This window comes from Carcharodon carcharias, assembly GCF_017639515.1.
Source record: "Carcharodon carcharias isolate sCarCar2 chromosome 29 unlocalized genomic scaffold, sCarCar2.pri SUPER_29_unloc_2, whole genome shotgun sequence".
Classification (NCBI taxonomy): domain Eukaryota; kingdom Metazoa; phylum Chordata; class Chondrichthyes; order Lamniformes; family Lamnidae; genus Carcharodon; species Carcharodon carcharias.
Genome location: NW_024470665.1, coordinates 4033722 through 4059279, shown reverse-complemented (window position 1 = coordinate 4059279; position 25558 = coordinate 4033722). Strand labels below are relative to the sequence as shown.

Here is a 25558-nt window from a genome sequence, read left to right as displayed (position 1 = left end):
AGGCCAGGAGGAGACCATTTGGCCCATCCTTCCTGTACTGGCTCTTTTTAAGATCTATCCCATTAGTCCCCACACTCTCCCCGCGATCTGTCGCCCAGAGCCCTGCAAATTTTTCCCCTTCAAGTATTTATCCAATTCCTCCTTTTGAAAGTTCCTATTGAATCTGCTTCCACCGCCCTTTCAGGCAGCGCCTTCCAGATCAGAACAACTCGCTGTGTGTTACAGCTTCACTCAGACAGGAGGACTCACGTTACCGATTGTCGAGGAAGTTTGGAATTGGAAGCAGCTACCCAGTGTGAAGTCAGGAGAGTCTTTGTTTTAGGAAACAGTTTTTTTTCTGAAGAGCCTTTTGGGATGTTCCACATCAGAGTGGAAGTGAGATGTACCTTTTTTAAAGCGGCAACAATTCTTTGACTAGGTGAATCTTTACTGGATTTTGATACTGAGAAATCTATATGTGCTTGTTGTTGGAAAGGGAGTTTATTTATTTATTGTTGGTCAAGCACACTTTTTGGGGGGATTATTCTGTTGGTCTGTTTTAACTGGGTAACTTTAATCTTGTGTGCTTAAGACTTTCTTTTAGTTTAATGATTTGTAAAATTTTTAACATTCTAAAGGTGTTACTGGTGTTCGTTGCTTTTGAGATCAGTGACTCGTCCAGCTCATATTCACAATGAAAAATTGTGATCAGCGACAAGAGACTTTGCTGGACAGTCTGTCTTGCTCAGCGATAACATCAGCTGTGGTCATAACAGTGTTAGAGATTTGACTGTTGGTGTAGCGAGCCACATTCTTACAGCCAGACCCACTCTTTTGGGGCACAGGTTGATTATCGTCACCCACTGCAGGAAGTCTGTATTTTGGACAGAGATACCAGGCTGGTCACATCAACAAACACTCCGCATCCTGTAACATCATCTGCATAAATCAGCCAGCCTCCTTCGACAACACATTCCAAACCCACGACCTCTACCATCTAGAGGGACAAGGGCAGCAGACACATGGGGAACACCACCACCTGGAAGTTCCCCTCCAAGTCACTCACCATCCTGACTTGGAAATATATCGGCCGTTCCTTCACTGTCGCTGGGTCAAAATCCTGGAACTCCCTCCCTAACAGCGCTGTGGGTGTACCTACACCACATGGACAAAATCCTGGAACTCCCTCCCTAACAGCGCTGTGGGTGTACCTACACCACAGGGACAAAATCCTGGAACTCCCTCCCTAACAGCGCCGTGGGTGTACCTACACCACAGGGACAAAATCCTGGAACTCCCTCCCTAACAGTGCCGTGGGTGTACCTACACCACATGGACTGCAGCGGGTCAAGAAGGCAGCTCACCCACCACCTTCTCAAGGGTCAGTTAGACATGGGAATTAAATGCTGACCCAGCCAGCGAAGCCGACATCCTGTACATTAAAAAAAATTATCCTGGGAGTGTTTGACGGGGACAGTGTAGAGGGAGATTTACTCTGTATCTAACCCTGTGCTGTACCTGTCCTGGGAGTGTTTGATGCGGACAGTGTAGAGGGAGCTTTACTCTGTATCTAACCCCGTGCTGTACCTGTCCTGGGAGTGTTTGATGGGGACAGTGTAGAGGGAGATTTACTCTGTATCTAACACCGTGCTGTACCTGTTCTGGAAGTGTTTGATGGGGTCAGTATAGAGGGAGCTTTACTCTGTATCTATCCCCGTGCTGTACCCGTCCTGGGAGTGTTTGATGGGGACGGTGTAGAAGGAGTTTTACTCTGTATCTATCCCGGTGCTGTACCTGTCCTGGGAGTGTTTGATGGGGACAGTGTAGAGGGAGTTTTACTCTGTATCTAACCCCGTGCTGTACCTGTCCTGGGAGTGTTTGATGGGGACAGTGTAGAGGGAGATTTACTCTGTATCTAACCCCGTGCTGTACCTGTCCTGGGAGTGTTTGATGGGGACAGTGTAGAGGGAGTTTTACTCTGTATCTAACCCCGTGCTGTACCTGTCCTGGGAGTGTTTGATGGGGACAGTGTAGAGGGAGATTTACTCTGTATCTAACCCCGTGCTGTACCTGTCCTGGGAGTGTTTGATGGGGACAGTGTAGAGGGAGTTTTACTCTGTATCTATCCCCACGCAGTGAGTCAGTTAGTGAAATGCAGGGAATGAGGACAGTTGATTATTTGAGTGAGTCACTCACTGTGCCCCTCGATGATGAACAGACTCCAGTTCCTTACCTGCTGCGGGTTTCCTTGTCTTTGGAGCAGATCCTGTGCAGATACTGGGAACATTTTCATAACTCCCCTGCTTTTTATCTGTCTCTGTTTCAGCATCATCATGAACCCCTTCAAACAAATCATCATGTGGTTAGTGACTCTCCCAAATCCTGTCACTGACTCGTTCAATTATGCCTGTCCCTCAACACTTGTCCACCTAGTTAGAATGACACAGGCCAGGAGGAGACCATTTGGCCCATCCTTCCTGTACTGGCTCTTTGTAAGATCTATCCCATTAGTCCCCACACTCTCCCCGCGATCTGTCGCCCAGAGCCCTGCAAGTTTTTCCCCTTCAAGTATTTATCCAATTCCTCCTTTTGAAAGTTCCTATTGAATCTGCTTCCACCGCCCTTTCAGGCAGCGCCTTCCAGATCAGAACAACTCGCTGTGTGTTACAGCTTCACTCAGACAGGAGGACTCACGTTACCGATTGTCGAGGAAGTTTGGAATTGGAAGCAGCTACCCAGTGTGAAGTCAGGAGAGTCTTTGTTTTAGGAAACAGTTTTTTTTCTGAAGAGCCTATTGTGATGTTCCACATCAGAGTGGAAGTGAGATGTACCTTTTTTAAAGCGGCAACAATTCTTTGACTAGGTGAATCTTTACTGGATTTTGATACTGAGAAATCTATATGTGGTTGTTGTTGGAAAGGGAGTTTATTTATTTATTGTTGGTCAAGCACACTTTTTGGGGGGATTATTCTGTTGGTCTGTTTTAACTGGGTAACTTTAATCTTGTGTGCTTAAGACTTTCTTTTAGTTTAATGATTTGTAAAATTTTTAACATTCTAAAGGTTTTACTGGTGTTCGATGCTTTTGAGATCAGTGACTCGTCCAGCTCATATTCACAATGAAAAATTGTGATCAGCGACAAGAGACTTTGCTGGACAGTCTGTCTTGCTCAGCGATAACATCAGCTGTGGTCATAACAGTGTTAGAGATTTGACTGTTGGTGTAGCGAGCCACATTCTTACAGCCAGACCCACTCTTTTGGGGCACAGGTTGATTATCGTCACCCACTGCAGGAAGTCTGTATTTTGGACAGAGATACCGGGCTGGTCACATCAACAAACACTCCGCATCCTGTAACATCATCTGCATAAATCAGCCAGCCTCCTTCGACAACACATTCCAAACCCACGACCTCTACCATCTAGAGGGACAAGGGCAGCAGACACATGGGGAACACCACCACCTGGAAGTTCCCCTCCAAGTCACTCACCACCCTGACTTGGAAATATATCACTGTTCCTTCACTGTCGCTGGGTCAAAATCCTGGAACTCCCTCCCTAACAGCGCCGTGGGTGTACCTACACCACATGGACTGCAGCGGGTCAAGAAGGCAGCTCACCCACCACCTTCTCAAGGGTCAGTTAGACATGGGAATTAAATGCTGACCCAGCCAGCGAAGCCGACATCCTGTACATTAAAAAAAATTATCCTGGGAGTGTTTGACGGGGACAGTGTAGCGGGAGTTTTACTCTGTATCTAACCCCGTGCTGTACCTGTCCTGGGAGTGTTTGATGGGGACAGTGTACAGGGAGCTTTACTCTGTATCTAACCCCGTGCTGTACCTGTCCTGGGAATGTTTGATGGGGACAGTGTACAAGGAGCTTTACTCTGTATCTAACCCCGTGCTGTACCTGTCCTGGGTATGTTTAATGGGGACAGTGTAGAGGGAGATTTACTCTGTATCTAACCCCGTGCTGTACCTGTCCTGGGAGTGTTTGATGGGGACAGTGTAGAGGGAGTTTTACTCTGTATCTATCCCCACGCAGTGAGTCAGTTAGTGAAATGCAGGGAATGAGGACAGTTGAATATTTGAGTGAGTCACTCACTGTGCCCCTCGATGATGAACAGACTCCAGTTCCTTACCTGCTGCGGGTTTCCTTGTCTTTGGAGCAGATCCTGTGCAGATACTGGGAACATTTTCATAACTCCCCTGCTTTTTATCTGTCTCTGTTTCAGCATCATCATGAACCCCTTCAAACAAATCATCATGTGGTTAGTGACTCTCCCAAATCCTGTCACTGACTCGTTCAATTATGCCTGTCCTTCAACACTTGTCCACCTAGTTAGAATGACACAGGCCAGGAGGAGACCATTTGGCCCATCATTCCTGTGCTGGCTCTTCGAAAGATCTATCCCATTAGTCCCCACACTCTCTCCCCCCTGCTCTTTCCCTCAGATCTCTGCAAATTTTTCCCCTTCAATTATTTCTCCAATTCCTCCTTTTGAAAGTTCCTATTGAATCTGCTTCCACCGCCCTTTCAGGCAGCGCCTTCCAGATCAGAACAACTCGCTGTGTGCTACAGCTTCACTCAGAGAGAAGGACTCACGTTACCCATTGCCGAGGAGGGATGTTTATTTGCATATTTTTGGGATAATTTTTTCATTGTAATTAAAGAAAATGGTATGTGTTTGTGTGTGTGTGTGTGTTTGTGTGTGTGTGTGTGTTTGTGTGTGTGTGTGTGTGTTTGTGTGTGTGTGTGTACATGTGTGTTTGTGTGCATTGTGTGCGTGTGTGTGTACATGTGTGTGTGTGTGTGTGTGTACGTATGTTTGTGTGTGTACATCTGTGTGTGTGTGCATTATGTGTGTGTGTGTACATGCGTGTGTGTGTGTGTGTGTACATTGTGTGTGTGTGTGTGCATGTGTGTGTTTTATGTGTGTGTGTTACTGTGAAAGTCTGTGTGGGTATGTGTGTGTGTCTCTGTGTTAGTGTGTATTGTGTGTAAGTGTGTGTGTGTGTGTGTTTGCATATGTGAGTATGTGTTAGTTTGTGAGAGACAGAGAGCATGTGTGCATGTATGTGTGTGTGTTAGTGTGTGTTAGTGTGTAAGTGGGAGCATGTGTGTGTATATGCGACTGTGTGTGTGTTTGTATGGGTTTGTGTGTATTGTGTGTGTGTGTTAGTGTGTCAGCGTGTGTGATTGTGTGCATATGTTAGCCTGTGTGAGTGGGTGAGAGAGAAAGATAGAGACCTGGGGGAAGGTTACTACATAAAAGCAAAATGCTGTCGATGCTGGAAATCGAAATAATGACGGAAAATGCCTGAAAATCTCAGCAGGCCAGACAGTGCCTGTGGAGAGAGAAACACAGTTAACGTTTCGCGTCAGTGTGACCCTTCATCAGAGCTAAAGAGAAATAGAAATGTGATGAAATTTATACAGTTTAAGAGGGGTGGAGCGGGTGAAGAGGGACAGAAGGTCAGCGATAGGTGGGGGATAAAGACAGATTGACAAAGATGTCATGGACACGAGACAAAGGGAGTGTTAATGGCAATGTTAAAGACTAGAGAAGGTGCTGATAGTGGCGTAAAGGTACGATAGCAGATTCTGTGAATGGCAGAACAGGGATCAGCGCACTATGAAAGACCAACATAGAACAAGTAACAGATAGTGTTTTGGTGGATGGGTGGGGAGAAGAGCTGTGATTGGGAAAAAGGATAGAAAGAGGGACATAAAGGCAAAATCAAATGCATAAACAAATAAAACAAGGAACTGCCTGTGAGGTCTAAGAGGCGAAAGGTTAAAGGAATAAGGTTGGTGCATTTGTAACGAGAGGTTATGGTGGGTTTGAGTTACAGGTGAATAGATTGGGTGTGAAATTTGCGTTGTGAGATAAGTGTGTAAATTGGTTTTACAGCTGTTGAGTTTCAAAAGGGAGTTCAGAGGCACCAAGGAACACTTGCATCTTACAGAGTTTCCATGGGTAAACAGGGAAAGGTGTCTTCAATTTTATTGACACAAAAGTAGAGGCAAAATATAAAACATGGAAGATGTTTATATTTGGAGGAGTGGAGTTCGGAGAGGTGTTTGAGGACTATGGAATCTGAGATTAAAGGGGGGAAAAGGCATTTCAGGAGAGTGATGTTTGACTGAGTGGAGTTGCTATGGGGGGAGCTTTACTCTGTATCTAACGCCGTGCTGTACCTGTCCTGGGAGTGTTTGATGGGGACAGTGTAGAGGGAGTTTTACTCTGTATCTATCCCCATGCTGTACCTGTCCTGGGAGTGTTTGATGGGGACGGTGTAGAGGGAGCTTTACTCTGTATCTAACCCCGTGCTGAACCTGTCCTGGGAGTGTTTGATGGGGACAGTGTAGAGGGACATTTACTCTGTATCTAACCCCGAGCTGTACCTGTCCTGGGAGTGTTTGATGGGGACGGTGTAGAGGAAGCTTTACTCTGTATCTAACCCTGTGCTGTACCTGTCCTGGGAGTGTTTGATGGGGACGGTGTAGAGGGAGATTTACTCTGTATCTAACCCCGTTTTGTACCTGTCCTGGGAGTGTTTGATGGGGACAGTGTAGAGGGAGATTTACTCTGTATCTAACCCCGTGCTGTACCTGTCCTGGGAGTGTTTGATGGGGACAGTGTAGAGGGAGATTTACTCTGTATCTAACCCCGTGCTGTACCTGTCCTGGGAGTGTTTGATGGGGACAGTGTAGAGGGAGATTTACTCTGTATCTAACCCCGTGCTGTTCCTGTCCTGGGAGTGTTTGATGGGGACAGTGTAGAGGGAGTTTTACTCTGTATCTATCCCCACGCAGTGAGTCAGTTAGTGAAATGCAGGGAATGAGGACAGTTGAATATTTGAGTGAGTCACTCACTGTGCCCCTCGATGATGAACAGACTCCAGCTCCTTACCTGCTGCGGGTTTCCTTGTCTTTGGAGCAGATCCTGTGCAGATACTGGGAACATTTTCATAACTCCCCTGCTTTTTATCTGTCTCTGTTTCAGCATCATCATGAACCCCTTCAAACAAATCATCATGTGGTTAGTGACTCTCCCAAATCCTGTCACTGACTCGTTCAATTATACTTGTTCTTCAACACTTGTCCACCTCGTTAGAATGACACAGGCCAGGAGGAGACCATTCAGCCCATCGTTCCTGTGCTGGCTCTTTGACAGATCCATCCAATTAGCCCACACACTCTCCCCGCGATCTGTCCCCCAGGGCCCTGCATATTTTTCCCCTTCCATTATTTCTCCAATTCCCACTTTTTGAAAGTTCCTATTGAATCTGCTTCCACCGCCCTTTCAGGCAGCGCCTTCCAGATCACAACAACCCGCTGTGTGCTACAGCTTCACTCAGACAGAAGGACTCACGTTACCGATTGCCGAGGAGAGATGTTTATTTGCATATTTTTGGGATAATTTTTTCATTGTAATTAAAGAAAACTGTATGTGTTTGTGTTTGTGTGTGTGTGTACTTGTGTGTGTATTTGTGTGTGTGTGTGTGTTTGTGTGTGTGTACTTGTACACACACACAAGTACACACACACAAGTACACACACACAAACACACACACACACAAACACACACACACACGTACACACACACAAGCACAAACACACACACATACATGTACACACACACAAGTACACACACACATGTGTGTGTGTGTGTTTGTGCGTGTGTGTGTTTGTGCTTGTGTGTGTGTACCTGTGTGTGTGTGTGTGTACATGTGTGTGCGTGTGTGTGTTTGTGTGTGTGTGTGTGTGTGTTTGTGTGTCTGTGTGTTTGTGTGCATTGTGTGTGTGTGTGTGTGTGTTTGTGTGTGTGTTTGTGTGTGTGTTTGTCTGTGTGTGTGTGTGTGTTTGTGTGTGTGTGTTTGTGTGTGTGTGTTTGTGTGTGTGTGTGTGCGTGTGTGTTTTTGTGTGTGTGTGTTTTTGTGTGTGTGTGTTTGTGTGTGTGTGTGTGTGTGTGTGTGTTTGTGCATGTGTGTGTGTACATGTGTGTGTGTGTTTGTGTGTGTGTGTGTGTGTGTGTGTTTGTGTGTGTGTGTGTGTGTGCATATGTTAGCCTGTGTGAGTATGTGAGAGAGAGATAGAGACCTGGGGGAAGGTTACTACATAAAAGCAAAATGCTGTCGATGCTGGAAATCGAAATAATGACGGAAAATGCCTGAAAATCTCAGCAGGCCAGACAGTGCCTGTGGAGAGAGAAACACAGTTAATGTTTCGAGTCAGTGTGACCCTTCATCAGAGCTAAAGAGAAATAGAAATGTGATGAAATTTATACAGTTTAAGAGGGGTGGAGCGGGTGAAGAGGGACAGAAGGTCAGCGATAGGTGGGGGATAAAGACAGATTGACAAAGATGTCATGGACACGAGACAAAGGGAGTGTTAATGGCAATGTTAAAGACTAGAGAAGGTGCTGATAGTGGCGTAAAGGTACGATAGCAGATTCTGTGAATGGCAGAACAGGGATCAGCGCTCTATGAAAGACCAACATAGAACAAGTAACAGATAGTGTTTTGGGGGATGGGTGGGGATAAAGGGCTGTGATTGGGAAAAAGGATAGAAAGAGGGACATAAAGGCAAAATCAAATGCATAAACAAATAAAACAAGGAACTGCCTGTGAGGTCTAAGAGGTGAAAGGTTAAAGGAATAAGGTTGGTGCATTTGTAACGAGAGGTTATGGTGGGTTTGAGTTACAGGTGAATAGATTGGGTGTGAAATTTGCGTTGTGAGATAAGTGTGTAAATTGGTTTTACAGCTGTTGAGTTTCAAAAGGGAGTTCAGAGGCACCAAGGAACACTTGCATCTTACAGAGTTTCCATGGGTAAACAGGGAAAGGTGTCTTCAATTTTATTGACACAAAAGTAGAGGCAAAATATAAAACATGGAAGATGTTTATATTTGGAGGAGTGGAGTTCGGAGAGGTGTTTGAGGACTATGGAATCTGAGATTAAAGGGGGGAAATGGCATTTCAGGAGAGTGATGTTTGACTGAGTGGAGTTGCTATGGGGGGAGCTTTACTCTGTATCTAACGCCGTGCTGTACTTGTCCTGGGAGTGTTGGATGGGGACAGTGTAGAGGGAGCTTTACTCTGTATATAACCCCGTGCTGTATCTGTCCAGGGAGTGTTTGATGGGGACAGTGTAGAGGGAGCTTTACTCTGTATCTAACCCCGTGCTGTACCTGTCCTGGCAGTGTTTGATGGGGACGGTGTAGAAGGAGATTTACTCTGTATCTAACCCCGTGCTGTACCTGTCCTGGGAGTGTTTGATGGGGACAGTGTAGAGGGAGATTTACTCTGTATCTAACCCCGAGCTGTACCTGTCCTGGGTGTGTTTAATGGGGACAGTGTAGAGGGAGATTTACTCTGTATCTAACCCCGTGCTGTACCTGTCCTGGGAGTGTTTGATGGGGTCAGTGTAGAGGGAGTTTTACTCTGTATCTAACCCCGTGCTGTACCTGTCCTGGGAGTGTTTGATGGGGACAGTGTAGAGGGAGTTTTACTCTGTATCTATCCCCACGCAGTGAGTCAGTTAGTGAAATGCAGGGAATGAGGACAGTTGAATATTTGAGTGAGTCACTCACTGTGCCCCTCGATGATGAACAGTCTCCAGTTCCTTACCTGCTGCGGGTTTCCTTGTCTTTGGAGCAGATCCTGTGCAGATACTGGGAACATTTTCATAACTCCCCTGCTTTTTATCTGTCTCTGTTTCAGCATCATCATGAACCCCTTCAAACAAATCATCATGTGGTTAGCGACTCTCCCAAATCCTGTCACCGACTCGTTCACTTATACTTGTTCTTCAACACTTGTCCACCTCGTTAGAATGACACAGGCCAGGAGGAGACCATTCAGCCCATCGTTCCTGTGCTGGCTCTTTGACAGATCCATCCAATTAGCCCCCAATCTCTCCCTGCGCTCTTTCCCCCAGAGCCCTGCAAATTTTTCCCCTTCAATTATTTCTCCAATTCCCCCTTTTGAAAGTTCCTATTGAATCTGCTTCCACCGCCCTTTCAGGCAGCGCCTTCCAGATCAGAACAACTCGCTGTGTGCTACAGCTTCACTCAGACAGAAGGACTCACTTACCTGTCTCTGGCTTGCCTACTGCATGGGGTTTCAAGGTGCAGTGAGCCACATTCTTGTAGCCAGCCGCTCTCTTTTGGGGCATAGGCTGATTATCTTCACCCACTGGAGGAAGACTATACTTTAGTCAGAGAAATGAGACCCTTCTCTTCAATAAACACTCCGCAACATACACTGTAACATCATCTACATATCTCAGCCAGCCTCCTTCGACAGCGCCTTCCAAACTCATGACTTCTAGCACTGAAGAGGACAACGGCAGCAGACACATGGGGAACACCCCCACCTGGAATTTCCCCTCCAAGTCACTCACCATCCTGACTTGGAAATATATCGGCCGTTCCTTCACTGTCGCTGGGTCAAAATCCTGGAACTCCCTTCCTAACAGCACTGTGGGTGTACCTACACCACACGGACAAAATCCTGGAACTCCCTCCCTAACAGCGCCGTGGGTGTACCTACACCACAGGGACTGCAGCGGCTCAAGAAGGCAGCTCACCCACCACCTTCTCAAGGGGCAATTTGGGATGGACAATAAATGCTGGGCCCAGCCAGAGAAGCCCACATGTCCTGAATGAATAAAAGAAATTATCCAGGAGTGTTTGACGTGGATGGTGAAGAGAGAGTTTTACTCTGTATCTAACCCCGTACTGTACCTGCCCTGGGAGTGTTTGATGGGGACAGTGTAGAGGGAGTTTACTCTGTATCTAATCCCGTGCTGTACCTGTCCTGGGAGTGTTTGATGGGGACGGTGTAGAGGGAGATTTACTCTGTATCTAACCCCGTGCTGTACCTGTCCTGGGAGTGTTTGATGGGGACAGTGTATAAGAAGCTTTACTCTGTATCTAACCCCATGCTGTACCTGTCCTGGGCGTGTTTGATGGGGACAGTGTAGAGGGAGCTTTACTCTGTATCTAACCCCGTGCTGTACCTGTCCTGGGCGTGTTTGATGGGGACAGTGTAGAGGGAGATTTACTCTGTATCTAACACCGTGCTGTACCTGTCCTGGGAGTATTTGATGCGGACAGTGTAGAGGGAGCTTTACTCTCTATCTAACCCCGTGCTTTACCTGTCCTGGGAGTGTTTGATGGGGACCGTGTAGAGGGAGCTTGTTATGAAGCTATTAATGTATATAATATTTTGGAAAATATATTTCTTTTAAAATGGTGTCTTAATTGGTTTAAAGCTAGCTAATCTGAGTGCTTTGATGTGCACTAGTTTTTATATGTAAGAGAGATAACGTGCATTTGCATATTTTGAATAGAACATTCAAGAAGTGGGGTGAAAACTGATGCCTTTCTAGCAGCTACCAAGCAATATGTTTATATCACAGATAAAATTGATACAATGATTGTTATTTCATCATTAAAAAGTGAAGTTCAGAGAGGCTGGTGAGAAAATGAGAATTTGAATTCAATGGGGTTGGTAGGTATAACTTCAGTTGTTTGCGGGTGTGCAGAGCAGAGGCAACGTGAGATCCAAAGGCAGCTGCAAGCCTCCCACTGGCTCCAAAGGAACCAAAGTGAAAAGAACCTCATTTTGAATTCGTAAGGTGAAAATGCTTTGCCTGGTTTTTGGTTAAGTCTATGGGTTGTTGTTGCCTTAATGAAGATTAGTTTGGGAATTTGTTAAAAATTATGATAGTAATTACTTGTAGACATGTGTATATATATTTTAACCTGTGTACATTAATATGTTTCATTTATTTAGTGGCCTAATTCCTGAATTTAAGAGTTGCATCTGAAACATAACACTTAAAATTATAGGTTATGACAGTTGTTAAAAGTTTCCCTCTGGAAATTTTAAGTAACTCTTTACCAACTGCATCGGTCTTAACGATTGAGGGCTGCACCGAGATAAATTATATTTCTAATTCTTCAATTGGTTAGGAATTAAAGCTTATGAGTATGGGAGGGTCTTTGAATTCAGGGGTTGCGGAGGTATTTTAGAAGTGGTGAGACTGCAAGATGGCTTTGGCAATTGCTAATACTTGTCTGGGAGGAGGAGAGATAACTCTGACTGGGTTGGAGAGAATATCCAAAAGGAAGCTAACAGAGTTGGCAGATCAGTTACAATTGGCGTTACCTGCAGGAGCTAGAAAATCAGATATATTTAAAAGTGTGACACATGCTGCGGAAGGGAAACTTGACACTAGTGAGTCACAGCTGGAGGTAGCGAGACTTCAGCTGAAAATGAAAAATCTTGAATTAGAGGCAAAGGACAGAGGGATGGCTTTTAAAAAGGGAATTAGAAATTGCGAAGATGGAGAAGGAGGAAAGAGAAAAAGAGAGGGAAAGATAATTCTAACTGAAAATGTTGGCAGTTAGGAATAAGATGTCAATAGGTGAGAAAGGATTTATCTCTAGAGTAGAACCCAGTGGGCAGATGTTTAAATTTGTACAAGGTCTTCCAAAGTTTGAGGAAACAGATATTGAAGCATTCTTTATTTCATTTGAGAAGCGAGCTAAACAGATGAAATAGCCACAGGAAAACTGGACATTATTATTACAGTCTAAGTTGTTAGGTAGGGCACTTAATGTATATGCTTTGCTTTCAGAAGAAATGTCAGTGAATTATGATGTGGTGAAGAAAGCTATTTTGAGTGCATATGAGTTGGTTCCTGAAGCATACAGGGAGAAATTTAGGAATATGAGAAAACAGCCTGGGCAAACTTATATTGAGTTTGAAAGAGTAAAACAAAGTAATTTTAACAGGTGGATTATGAGCCTTAAAAATAGGGACAACCTAGGCAGCTCTTAGGGATTTCAACCTTTTGGAAGAATTTAAAGATTCAATCCCTTCGGTAGTGAGAACTCATGTGGAGGAACAGAGGGTTGATTCTGTAAGACAAGCAACAGAGATAGATGATGATTAGGAGTTTGTTCATAGAGCGAAACCTTATTTCTGTCACCCTTTCAAGTTGGAAAAGGATAAAAGGTGGGAAGGTGAGAGGAAGGCAGGTAGTCAGAGAAGAGAAGGAATAGCTGGAAGTTCCCAGGAAGTTTTTTTTTCTCAGAATAGAAAGGAAGGTGCTGAAGGTAGACATGATGTTCAAAAATTCAGGTGTTTTCATTGTAATAATGTGGGGCACATGAAGTCTGTGTGTTGGAGGCTGCAGGGAAAATGCTGTAGGAATTATTGAGGTACAGAAAAGCTCTGGAAGTAAAAGCCTTGTGGGTTCTGAGGTTCAGGTGCAGGAGAAACCAATGGTTTGTGTACAGGTGAAACAGGGAGGATCACTGAGAGGTGAAGAAGTGGGATTGTGTTCACAGATTACTGAGGAGAATTCTGAGGAGCAGGTTGCAGAAATGATTAAAGACTTTGTGTGTGAAGGGAAAGTCTTTCCCTGTGTACAGGGTGGAGTAAGTAAAGATGTTAAAATTTTAAGAGACACAGGGGCTAGTCAAGCCTTAATGTTGTGGGATAGTGATATTTGTTGTTCAAAGGGAGCTTTGAAGGAGCAGGCAATAACAAGTGGGGTTCATGGAGATGCTAAATCTATTCTGTTGTGGAATAAATTTAAAGAGCAAATGGAAGACTGGTGAAGTTATAACTGGAGTGATGGAAAAATTGCCCATTGCAGGGGTTCAGTTTATTCTGGGTAGTGATATAGCCAGATTGCCATTGTGGGTGATGCCTAGAGTAGTTGAGCAGCCTGTAGAAGTGTTTTCAATAGAAGTGCTACAGAACCAACATCCTGGATTGTTTCCTGATTGTGTTACAATGAGATCAAAGGCCCATAGGGAAGGACAAGACGAACGAGATAAGCAGGCAGCTCAAAGGCAAGAAGCTGTCGAAATCCAATTCGCTGGCACTGGTATTTGATAACATGGTTCAGGAGGAAGGAGTGCAGGACAGTTCAGCTGAAGTGTTTAACTCAGATAGGTTAGTGGAGTTATAGAAAAATGATTTGCAATTAAGACAGTTATATCAGAAAGCTGACTCAGGAACTACTCTCCTGGATTACATAGCAAGTTTCGGGGAAAGATTGAACAGAGCATGTGGGCTGGCTAGGGAACATATTAAGATATAACAGCAAGCGATGAAAGTGGAAGCAGATAAGGCAGCTAAAATTGGCAGTTTTGTTTCTGGAGAGAAAGTATTAGTTTTGTTACCAGCACTAGGGGATTCATTAAATGTAAGAGTTAGTGGGTCTTACAGGATTGAAAAGAAATTGAGTGAAATAAATTATTTAATAAATCTCCAGATAGAAGAAGGAAGCAGAGGGTGTGTTATGTAAATATGCTTAAAAAGTACATTGACAGGGAAGAGGAACAAAAAAGGTGTTAGTGATGGTGGATGATGAGAAGGAGGTAGAAGTGCAGGTCTTCTGAATTTTGGTATCATGCTTGTGAATTTATTGTTTTTTCTCCAGAGGTGCTACATCATTTTCATAATACAGGAACTGTGCACAGTGCTCCCAGTGTGGTCTAACCGAGGGATACGGAGACCGGAACTGTGCACTGTGCTCCCAGTGTGGTCTAACCGAGGGATACGGAGACCGGAACTGTGCACAGTGCTCCCAGTGTGGTCTAACCGAGGGATACGGAGACCGGAACTGTGCACAGTGCTCCCAGTGTGGTCTAACCGAGGGATACGGAGACCGGAACTGTGCACAGTTCTCCCAGTGTGGTCTAACCGAGGGATACGGAGACCGGAACTGTGCACAGTGCTCCCAGTGTGGTCTAACCGAGGGATACGGAGACTGGAACTGTGCACAGTGCTCCCAGTGTGGTCTAACCGAGGGATACGGAGACCGGAACTGTGCACAGTGCTCCCAGTGTGGTCTAACCGAGGGATACGGAGACCGGAACTGTGCACAGTGCTCCCAGTGTGGTCAATCAAATTAGAACGAGTGGAGCAAATACAAAAATTGCTGCAAAAACTCAGCAGTTCCGACGGTGTCTGTGGCGAGGAAGACAGAGTTAACGTTTCGAGTCCGTGTGACTCTTCATCAGAACTAAAGAGGAATAAGAAATGTGGTGAAATATAAGCTGTTTAAGGTTGGGGGGGGGGGTGGGGGTGTGTGGGACAGATAGAGCTGGATAGAGGGTCAGTGATAGGTGGAGGCAAAGGAGAGAATCCCAAAGATGTCATAGACAAAAGGACAAAGGGGTGTTGACGGTGGTGATATTATCTAAGGAATGTGCTAATGGTGACATTAAGGGTAGCAAGCTAGTGGCAGATGGCCCTAGTGGGGGGTGAGGTGGGGGGAACGTATCGAAAAAGGCTAAAGGTTGTTGATAAAACAATGGATGGAAATAAATTTTTAAAATAATAATAGAAATAGGTGGGAAAAGAAAAATATATATCTAAAAAATATATAGAATAATTATTAAAAAAAAGGGGGGTTTGGAAAGGGGGTGGGGATGGAGGAGGGAGCTCATGATCTGAAATTGTTGAACTCAATATTCAGTCCGGAAGGCTGTAAAGTGCCTAGTCAGAAGATGAGGTGCTGTTCCTCCAGTTTGCGTTGAGCTTCACTGGAACAATGCAGCAGGTCAAGGACGGACATGTGGGCATGAGAGCAGGGTGGAGTGTTAAAATGGCAAGCAACAGGGAGGTCTGGGTCATGCTTGCTGACAGACCTAAGGTGTTCCGCAAAGCGGTCACCCAGTCTGTGTTTGGTCTCTCCAATGTAGAGGAAACCGCATTGGGAGCAGCGAATGCAGTAGACTAAATTGAGGGAAGTGCAAGTGAAATGTTGCTTCACTTGAAAGGAGTGTTTGGGCCCTTGGACGGTGAGGAGGGGGGAAGTAAAGGGGCAGGGGTTGCACCTTCTGTGGTTGCATGGGAAGGTGCCGTGGGAGGGGGTTGAGGAGTAGGGGTGATGGAGGAGTGGACCAGGGTGTCCCAGAGGGAACGATCCCTATGGAATGCCGACAGGGGGGGTGAAGGGAAGATGTGTTTGGTGGTGGCATCATGCTGGAGTTGGTGGAAATGGCGGAGGATGATCCTTTGAATGTGGAGGCTGGTGGGGTGATAAGTGAGGACAAGGGGGACCCTATCATGTTTCTGGGAGGGAGGAGAAGGCGTGAGGGTGGATGCGCGGGAGATGGGCCGGACACAGTTGAGGGCCCTGTCACCCACTCTGGGTGGAAAACCTCGGTTAAGGAAGAAGGAGAACATGTCAGAGGAACTGTTTTTTAAGATAGCATCATCGGAACAGATGCAACGGAGGCGAAGGAACTGAGAGAATGGGATGGAGTCCTTACAGGAAGCGGGGTGTGAGGAGCTGTAGTCGAGGTAGCTGTGGGGGTCAGTGGGCTTGTAATGGATATTGGTGGACAGTCTATCACCAGAAATGGAGACAGAGAGGTCAAGGAAGGGAAGGGAAGTGTCAGAGATGGACCATGCGATGGTGAGAGAGAGGCAGAAATTGGAATCAAAGATAAAAATTGATAAATTTTTCCAGGTCCTGACGAGATCATAAAGCGACACCGAAGTAATCATCGATGTACCGGAGAAAGAGTTGTGGGAGGGGACCGGAGTAGGACTGGACCAAGGAATGTTCCACATACCCGATTAAGAGACGGGCATAACTGGGACCTATGCGGGTACTCATAGCCACACCTAAACAATTTCTCTTTAAACTCATCTCACTTTCTCCAAATTTGTTCAGTGAGAGAACAAGTTCAGCCAGACGGAGGAGAGTAGTGGTGGATGGGGATTGTTCGGGCCTCTGTTCGAGGAAGAAGCTAAGGGCCCTCAGACCATCCTGGTGGGGGATGGAGGTGTAGAGGGATTGGACGTCCATGGTGAAGAGAAGGTGGATGGAGCCAGGGAACTGGAAATTGTTGATATGTTGTAGGGCATCAGTTGAATCATGAATGTAGGTGGGAAGAGACCTGACAAGGGGAGAGAGAACAGAGTCAAGATAGCAAGAAATGAGTTCCGTGGGGCAAGAACAGGCTGACACGATCGGTCTACCGGGGCAGTCCTGTTTGTGGATTTTGGGTAGGAGGTGGAAGCGGGCCGTCCGAGGTTGGGAGACTATCAGGTTGGAAGCTGTGGAAGGAAGATCTCCAGAGGAGATGAGGTCAGTAACAGTCCTGGAAACAATGGCTTACTGTTCAGTGGTGGGGTCATGGTCCAGGGAGAGGTAGGAGGAAGTGTCTGCGAGTTGACGCTCAGCCTCTGCAAGGTAGAGGTCAGTGCGCCAGACAACAACAGCACCACCCTTGTCAGCGGGTTTGATGACAATGTCAGGGTTGGACCTGAGAGAACAGAGTGCAGTAAGTTCAGAGAAAGACAGGTTAGAGTGGGTGAGAGGAGCAGAGAAATTGAGACGACTAATGTCGCGTCGACAGTTCTCAATGAAAAGATCAAGAGAGGGTAAGAATCCAGAGGCAGGGGTCCAGGTGGAGGGAGAATATTGGAGATGGGTAAAAGGATCCATTGAACGGGGAGAGGACTCTTGCCCAAAGAAGTGAGCCCGGAGACGAAGACGGGGGAAGAAGAGTTCAGCATCGTGCCGAGCCCGAAATTCATTGAGGTGAGGGCGTAAGGGTATGAAACTAAGTCCTTTGCTGAGCACTGAACGTTCAGCATCGGAGAGGGGGAGGTCAGGGGGTATAGTGAATACACGGCTGGGGCTGGGATTGGAAGATGGGGTGGGGACAGAGGGACAGGCCGGGGTGGAGGGTCCTGGATGGGGGTTGGTATCGATGAGTTGTTGGAGCTTGCTTGGAGATGTTGTTCCTGCCCCACGGAACTCATTTCTCGTTATCTTGACTCCATTCTCTCTCCCCTTGTCCAGGCCCTTTCCCACCTACATCCGTGATTCCTCTGACACCTTACGTCACATCAACAATTTCCAGTTCCCTGGCCCCAACCGCTTCCTCTTCACCATGGACGTCCAATCCCTCTACACCTCCATCCCCCACCAGGATGGTCTGAGGGCCCTTAGCTTCTTCCTCGAACAGAGGCCCGAACAATCCCCATCCACCACGACTCTCCTCCGTCTGGCTGAACTTATTCTCATGCTGAACAATTTCTCCTTCAACTCCTCTCACTTCCTCCAAATAAAAGGTGTGGCTATGGGTACCCGCATGGGCCCCAGCTATGCCTGCCTCTTTATGGGGTATGTGGAACATTCCTTGTTCCAGTCCTACTCCGGCCCCCTTCCACAACTCTTTCTCCGGTACATCGATGATTACTTCGGTGCTGCTTCGTGCTCTCGTCGGGACTTGGAAAAATTTATTAATTTTGCTTCCAATCTCCACCCCTCCATCATTTTCACGTGGTCCATCTCTGACACGTCCCTCCCCTTTCTTGACTTCTCTGTCTCAACCTCTGGTGATAGACTGTCCACCAATATCCATTACAAACCCACCGACTCCCACAGCTATCTCGACTACAGCTCCTCACACCCCGCTTCCTGTAAGGACTCCATCCCATTCTCTCAGTTCCTTCACCTCCGTCACATCTGTTCCGATGATGCTACCTTCAAAAACAGTTCCTCTGACATGTCCTCCTTCTTCCTTAACCAAGGTTTTCCACCCACGATCGTCGACAGGGCCCTCAACCGTGTCCGGCCCATCTCCTGCGCATCTGCTCTCACACCTTCTCCTCCCTCCCAGAAACATGGTAGGGTCCCCCTTGTCCTCACTTATCACCCCACCAGCCTCCGCATTCAAAGGATCATCCTCCGCCATTTCCGCCAACTCCAGCATGATGCCACCACCAAACACATCTTCCCTTCACCCCCCCGGTGGCATTCCATAGGGATTGTTCCCTCCAGGACACCCTGGTCCACTCCTCCATCACCCCCTACTTCTCAACCCCCTCCCACAGCACCTTCCCATGCAACCGCAGAAGGTGCAACACCTGCCCCTTTACTCCCCCTCTCCTCACTGTCCAAGGGCCCAAACACTCCTATCAAGTGAAGCAACATTTCACTTGCACTTCCGTCAATTTAGCCTACTGCATTCGCTGCTCCCAATGCGGTTTCCTCTACATTGGAGACACCAAACGCAGACTGAGTGACCGCTTTGTAGAACACCTTCGGTCTGTCTGCAAGCATGACCCAGACCTCCCTGTCGCTTGCCATTTTAACACCCCACCCTGCTCTTTTGCCCACATGTCCGTCCTTGGCCTGCTGCATTGTTCCAGTGAAGCTCAACACAAACTGAAGGAACAGCACCTCATCTTCCGACCAGGCACTTTACAGCCTTCCAGACTGAATATTGAGTTCGACAACTTCAGATCATGAACTCTCTCCTCCACCCTCACCCTCTTTCCGATCCCCCTTTTTTCTAATAATCATTCGATATATTTTTTAGATATATATTCTTCTTTTCCCACCCATTTCTATTATTATTTTTAAAATGTATTTCCATCCATTGTTTTATCTCTAACTTTTAGCCTATTTCGATCCCTTCCCCCCTCCCACCCCCACTAGGGCCATCTGCCACTAGCTTGCTACCCTTAATGTCCCCATTAACACATTCCTTTAGATAATATCACCACCGTCAACACCTCTTTGTCCTTTTGTCTATGACATCTTTGGGATTCTCTCCTTTGCCTCCACCTATCACTGGCCCACAATCCAGCTCTATCTGTCCCACCACCCCCCCTTAAACAGCTTATATTTCACCACATTTCTTATTCCTCTTTAGTTCTGATGAAGAGTCACACGGACTCGAAACGTTAACTCTGTCATCCTCGCCGCAGACGCCGTCGGAACTGCTGAGTTTTTGCAGCTATTTTCGCCTTTGTTTCAGATTTCCAGCGTCGGCGGTAGTTTGGTTTTATATTGGAGGGGGCAGAGAACTGTGGAGCTCAAGATTGCGAGATTCACTTTCGTTCACTGATCCTGCCTGGCCCAGGTCATCGTAATACTCCTTCGCTGCCTGGTCAGTGGGGTCACTGCTGGGTCCTGGAATTAATCAGCAGAAACATGGGGTGCAATCAAATCTCTGCTTCTTAATAACTGCACGGCAAGGTTCAAGTTCCACTGCAATGCTCCTCAAGGCAGATAGGTTAACCAGGTGTCCAGGGACTACTGACGAAGGGGTAAGGTGTGGGGCGGGGTGGGGGGCGGGGGAGGTGTTCGCCTATTTAAGACAGACGACGAGGAGGAATTTCTTCTCTCGGAGGGTAGTAGATCTGTGGAAATTCTTTACCGCAGAGGGCAGGAGAGGCTAGGTCGCTGAGTATATTCGAGGCAGGTTCTTAATCAGTCAGGGAATCGAGGGTTGTGGCAAAAGGCAGGAAAGAGGAGTTGAGGATTGTCAGGCCAGCCATAGAACGGGGGAGCAGGCTCGACGGACCGAATGGCCTACTTCTGCCGCATGGACTGATGGGCTTGGTAACAAACCTTGGTCCAAGACTGACTTCTGAGTAGCTGGAGAGCTTTAATGATCGAGATGTTCAACTGGGTGGGTCGGTGCGAGGTGTTGGGGGGGGGTTGGGGGGGTCGGTGGTGGTGGTATCCCTGGAGTTGCAAGGTCAGCATCTTGTCTTTATCACCAACCGTGGGACGCTTAGACGTTCGGAACTTGGCCTGGGCCGACAGGATCGTCCTGATGTTCTCACCTGTTGCCTCGTCTGAATCCTCGTCCTGAGCCACGTCATCGTAGTACTCCTTAGCGCCTCCTGCGGGGAGACAAGGACACTATGTCTCGGCTCAGTCCAGACGCAGGGAGCAGCCAATCGCACGCTACCCCCACCACCCACCACCCCAAATCCACCCCCCCCCCGCCACCGTTGTCCACTCCCAGGGCCGCCTCACCTCCCATCACCTTCAGTTCAATGTCACCGGCCTCCGCTCCCTCCACATCGTCGTAATATTCCTTCTTATCCAGGAGACTTCCTGCAGGGAATGTTCGAAAACAGGATTACACGGGCGTGCGGGGAGTGGGAGGGGAGGGTGGGGGGGGGTGTTGGGGGGAACCTGTCTGTTGTCCAAACGCGTCGAAGTGAACCCCTCTCCCACTTGCCAAAAAACCCCAGGTTTCACACTCGCACCCCGGTAATCCCTATCTAACTCCCTCCCCTCCCTCAATCCCCTCGTAGCACCCCCACCCCCCCACCTGCCCTCCATTAACCCCTCAATAACTCCCTCCCCTCCCTTAATACCCATGTAACTCCCTCTCACTCCCTTAATCTCCCTATAACTCCCCCCATCTCCCTAATTACCATGTAACTCCCCCTTCCCTTAATCCCCATGTAACTCCCTCCCACTCCCTTGATCCCCATGTAACTCCCTCCCATCTCCATTAATCCCCATGTAACTCCCTCTCACTCCCTTAATTCACTAATAATCCCTAATAATTCTCTCCCCTCCCTAATTCCCATGTAACTCCCTCTCACTCCCTTAATCTCCCTGTAACTCCCCCCCTATCTCCCTAACTCCCATGTAACTCCCCCTTCCCTTAATCCCCACGTAACTCCCTCCCACCCCCTTGATCCCCATGTAACTCCCTCCCATCTCCATTAATCCCCATGTAACTCCCTCCCACCCCCTTGATCCCCAAGTAACTCCCTCCCATCTCCATTAATCCCCATGTAACTCCCTCCCATCTCCATTAATCCCCATGTTACTCCCTCCCATCTCAATTAATCCCCATGTAACTTCCTCCCATTCCCTTGATCCCCATGTAACTCCCTCCCATCTCCATTAATCCCCATGTAACTCCCTCCCATCTCCATTAATCCCCATGTAACTCCCTCCCATCTCCATTAATCCCCATGTTACTCCCTCCCATCTCCATTAATCCCCATGTAACTCCCTCCCATCTCCATTAATCCCCATGTAACTCCCTCCCATCTCCATTAATCCCCATGTTACTCCCTCCCACTCCCTCGATCCCCATGTAACTCCCTCCCATTCCCTTGATCCTCATGTAACTCCCTCCCATCTCCATTAATCCCCATGTCGCTTCCTCCTATCTGGATTAATCTCCATGTTTCTCCCTGCCCCCCCCCCCCCTTAATCCCCATGGAACGCCCTCCCCCTCCCTTAAAACCCATGCAACTCCCTCCCCCTCCCCCTAATCCACACGTAACTCCCTCCCCTGCCTTAAAACCTACGTGACTCCCTCCCATCTCCCTTAAATCCCGCGTAACTCCCTTCCATCTCCCTTACTCCCTCCGTGGCTGCCTCCCATCTCCCTCGATCCCCACGTGTCTCCCTCCACCCCCCCCACCCCTCACACCCTTTGTGGCTCCCTCCCACCTCCACTCGCCCCTCTGTATCTCACTGTTGAATTGGACCTCCTGGGTTGATTGCGAACTCACCGTTCTCCACGTCATCGTAGCTTTCTGCAAAACCAAGGGGAGGAAAGGTTTTCAGGTATCAGTCGCAGTGCGCAGTCAGGAATCAGTCCAGCGAATCTTCTCTGAACTGCTTCCAACACTTAAATAAAGAGGCCAAAACTGTACCCAGACAGGCAGGCGTGGTCTCACCAATGCCCTGTCCAGTTTTAGCAAAACATCCCAACTTTTATACTCCATTCCCCCTTGCAATAAAGACCAGCATTCCATTTGCCTTCCTAACCACTTGCTGCATCTGGATACTAACTTTTTGTGACTCATGTACCAGGACACCCAGATCCCTCTGCACCCCATTATAAGCCTCTTGCTTTGGTCTCAAGTTATCTTTATTTCGTCTCGTTTGCCACGAGAGCTTTTAACCCTTACAGCGATGTACAGTTGTGTATTTGATTCCTGGGGTGAAGGGGAGGTTTGTCTTATGAGGAGAGTCTGAGCAGGTTGGGCCCTGTATCCATTGGAGTTTAGAAGAATGAGGGGTGTCCTTATTGAAATATATCTGATTCCGAGGGGGCTTGACAGGGTGGATGCTGGGAGGATGTCTCCCCCTCGTGGGGGAATCTAGAACCAGGGAGCACAGTTTCAGAATGAGGGCTCTCCCATTTAAGACTGAGATGAGGAGGAATTTCCTCTCTCAGAGGGGCTCTACCCTGTGGAATTCTCTTCCCCAGAGAGCAGTGGAGACTGGGCCATTGAATAGACTCAAGGCTGAGTTCGAGTGGGTGGACGGAGAGAGAATATGGACGAATCTAGAGCTAAGGGGTCGCTCCTTAAAATAATAAGGGGTTGCTCATTTAAAAGAGGCTAGTTTTTAACACTCAGAGGGTCGTGATCCTTTGGAACTCTTTCCCTTTGAGTATTTTTAAGGCCGAGGTAGATAGATTCTTGGGAAGCAAGGGGGCGATCAGTTATCGGGGACGGGGGGGTGCAGGATGCAGATTTCAGGTTACTATCAGGTCAGCAGTGATCTTATTAAATGGCGGGGAAGGCTCGAGGGGCTGAGTGGTCTACTCCTGCTCCTAAATCTTACGCTTTTAAGGTTAATATCGCCCCCTAAAGCGAATGTGATCCGGAGATAAACTTACCTGCGAGGACATCTTCGTTATGACTTGCAAGCTCCTCATCTTCGTCAACATAGTAGTCAAGTTTGTTAATGGAAGCGCTGGAGTTTGTGGCCTCTGGAACAGGAGATGAGGTCACAACATTAGGTTTAGGTTTACAAAGGACGATCCCAGAACTGAGGGGTTATAACCATCGGGAGAGACTGAACAGGCTGGGGTTCTCTTCTCTAGAAAAGAGAAGGCTGAGGGGGGAGACCTGATCGAGGTCTTTAAAATGATGAAAGGGTTTCGATAGGGTAGACTTAGAGAAGATGTTTCCACTTGTCGGAGTCGGACCAGAACTAGGGGACCATCAATATAAGATCGTCACTGATAAACCCAATGGGGGAATTCAGGAGAAACCTCTTTACCCCGAGTGGGGGAAAATGTGGGACTCGCTCCCACAGGGAGTGGTCGAGGTGAATAGTGTCGATGTGTTTAAGGGGGAAGCTGGATAAACACATGAGGGGGAGAGAAAGGAATAGAAGGATATGGGGATGGGGCGAGATGGTGGGGGGCAGGGGTTTGGGAGGAGACTGGTGTGGGGCAGAAACACCGACACGGAGGAGATGGACCGAATGGCCTGGTTTCTGCGCTGGAAGAGTTTTGGTAGCACAGCATCGCTGGCCTCAGCACCAAGCGGATCCGCTCCACTCGTGTTCCGCCAATGGTAACAGCGGCTGCCGTGTCTGTTGCAGCCTTGGTTGCGTGCCTGGGCGAGGTGACATACCTGAAACGTGGGACATCTTCGACAGCCTCTTCACCCGTCCGTAGTCAATGTCTTCATAAATCCCATACTCCCGCGGATTCACCGGCCTGACGCCTTTCTCATCTGCAGGGACCAGGAGATGAGTTTCAGACTCAAGCCCCGTAGCAAAAAGTACCTCGCAGCCGGCACACAAGCGATATCCCTACCTTGTCCCCTGACTGATATCTACACCGGAGGCCTGTACCGCAAGGAAAATCTGCTTTGATCAGGGCGTCTTCCACCATGAGGGATTGCTTCCGACGCACACAAGAGCTATTGTCGTTGGCGAATTGGATCACGTCTCTGGGCTGTAGGGTGCAGGAGTCCAGAACAAGCGGGCAGGATGTTACAATTCGAGCCAGGCTGTTCAGGAACGATATCAGGAAGCGCTTCCTCACACAAAGTGGGAGGGGGAACCCTGGAACAATCTCCCCCGATAAGGGAATCGACGTCCGGATTCAGTTGAAAAAAAGAAACCCCTGTGCTGTCACCAACTTATCATTAAAATGCTGGCCCAGATCGGGACTGAGTGGTTGCGCAGTCTCTCCTTACTCTGTATAATCTTACAGCGGCTAATAAGTCTTACTGTGATATTTAACCTGATATCAGCCCTTTCGCTGTGAGGCGGCGGGTTGGCCAATGGAAACGTTCAAAACTGAGTTGTTTGATTTTCATCGGGCGAGGGGATTGAGAGTGGTGGAACCAAGGTGGGTAAATGGAGTTACGAGGCAGTTCAGCTGTGATCTAAATGCTGGAATACCCTCGAGGGACTAAACGGCCTCCTCCTGTCGCTATCGGCCAAAGCACTCAGCCGGTCTGAAGCCAGCTGCTTGGCGCTCAGTTGACAACACTTACCTGGTACCGGGTCATTCCTATGGTAGATCTGATAGGCCAGAGCAGTGGATACAATGATGAGTAGGACGGCTAGAATAATGCTGGCAACCATAGGAATTAAGTCATCTCGGAATGGATTATACGCTAAAACAGGGGAAGGAGAAAATCGGCTGTTATCTCAGTCATCATACCGCAGGGCATCCCAAAGCATTCCACAGCCAACGAAGGGCGTTTAATGGGAGTGAGGCCACTGCTATAACGTCGAAAACACAGCAGCCAATTGAAACACAGCAAGATCCCACGAGCAGCAATTTGACGAAGAACCACAACATCTATTTTTAGTGACGTTGGTAGAGGGATAAATATTGGCCCCAGGACACCGGGGAGAACGCCCCGCCTCCCCCCACCCCCATAACCCCCATCCCTCCTGCTCATCATCCAAATAGTGGCCGTGGGATCTTTCGCAAACGCCTGAAATCACACATTAGACAGTGCAGCAATCCCTCAGTACAGACCATCTGA

At 47.7% G+C, this 25558-nt stretch overlaps 1 protein-coding gene across 1 annotated transcript in view; it reads right to left on the bottom strand.

Annotated features, from left to right (window-relative positions):
* LOC121274034 (scavenger receptor cysteine-rich type 1 protein M130-like) overlaps positions 1-25558 on the bottom strand; it is a 743215-nt gene that overhangs the window by 9916 nt on the left and 707741 nt on the right. The window contains exons 11-21 of the mRNA XM_041181166.1: positions 25058-25180; positions 24185-24286; positions 23440-23532; positions 22322-22345; positions 20814-20894; positions 20618-20677; positions 19881-19958; positions 9617-9724; positions 6898-7005; positions 4123-4230; positions 2213-2320 (exon numbers count right to left, since the gene is read on the bottom strand). Coding sequence (XP_041037100.1) covers positions 2213-2320; positions 4123-4230; positions 6898-7005; positions 9617-9724; positions 19881-19958; positions 20618-20677; positions 20814-20894; positions 22322-22345; positions 23440-23532; positions 24185-24286; positions 25058-25180 — 993 coding nt within the window. The remainder of the gene's footprint in view (positions 1-2212; positions 2321-4122; positions 4231-6897; positions 7006-9616; positions 9725-19880; positions 19959-20617; positions 20678-20813; positions 20895-22321; positions 22346-23439; positions 23533-24184; positions 24287-25057; positions 25181-25558) is intronic.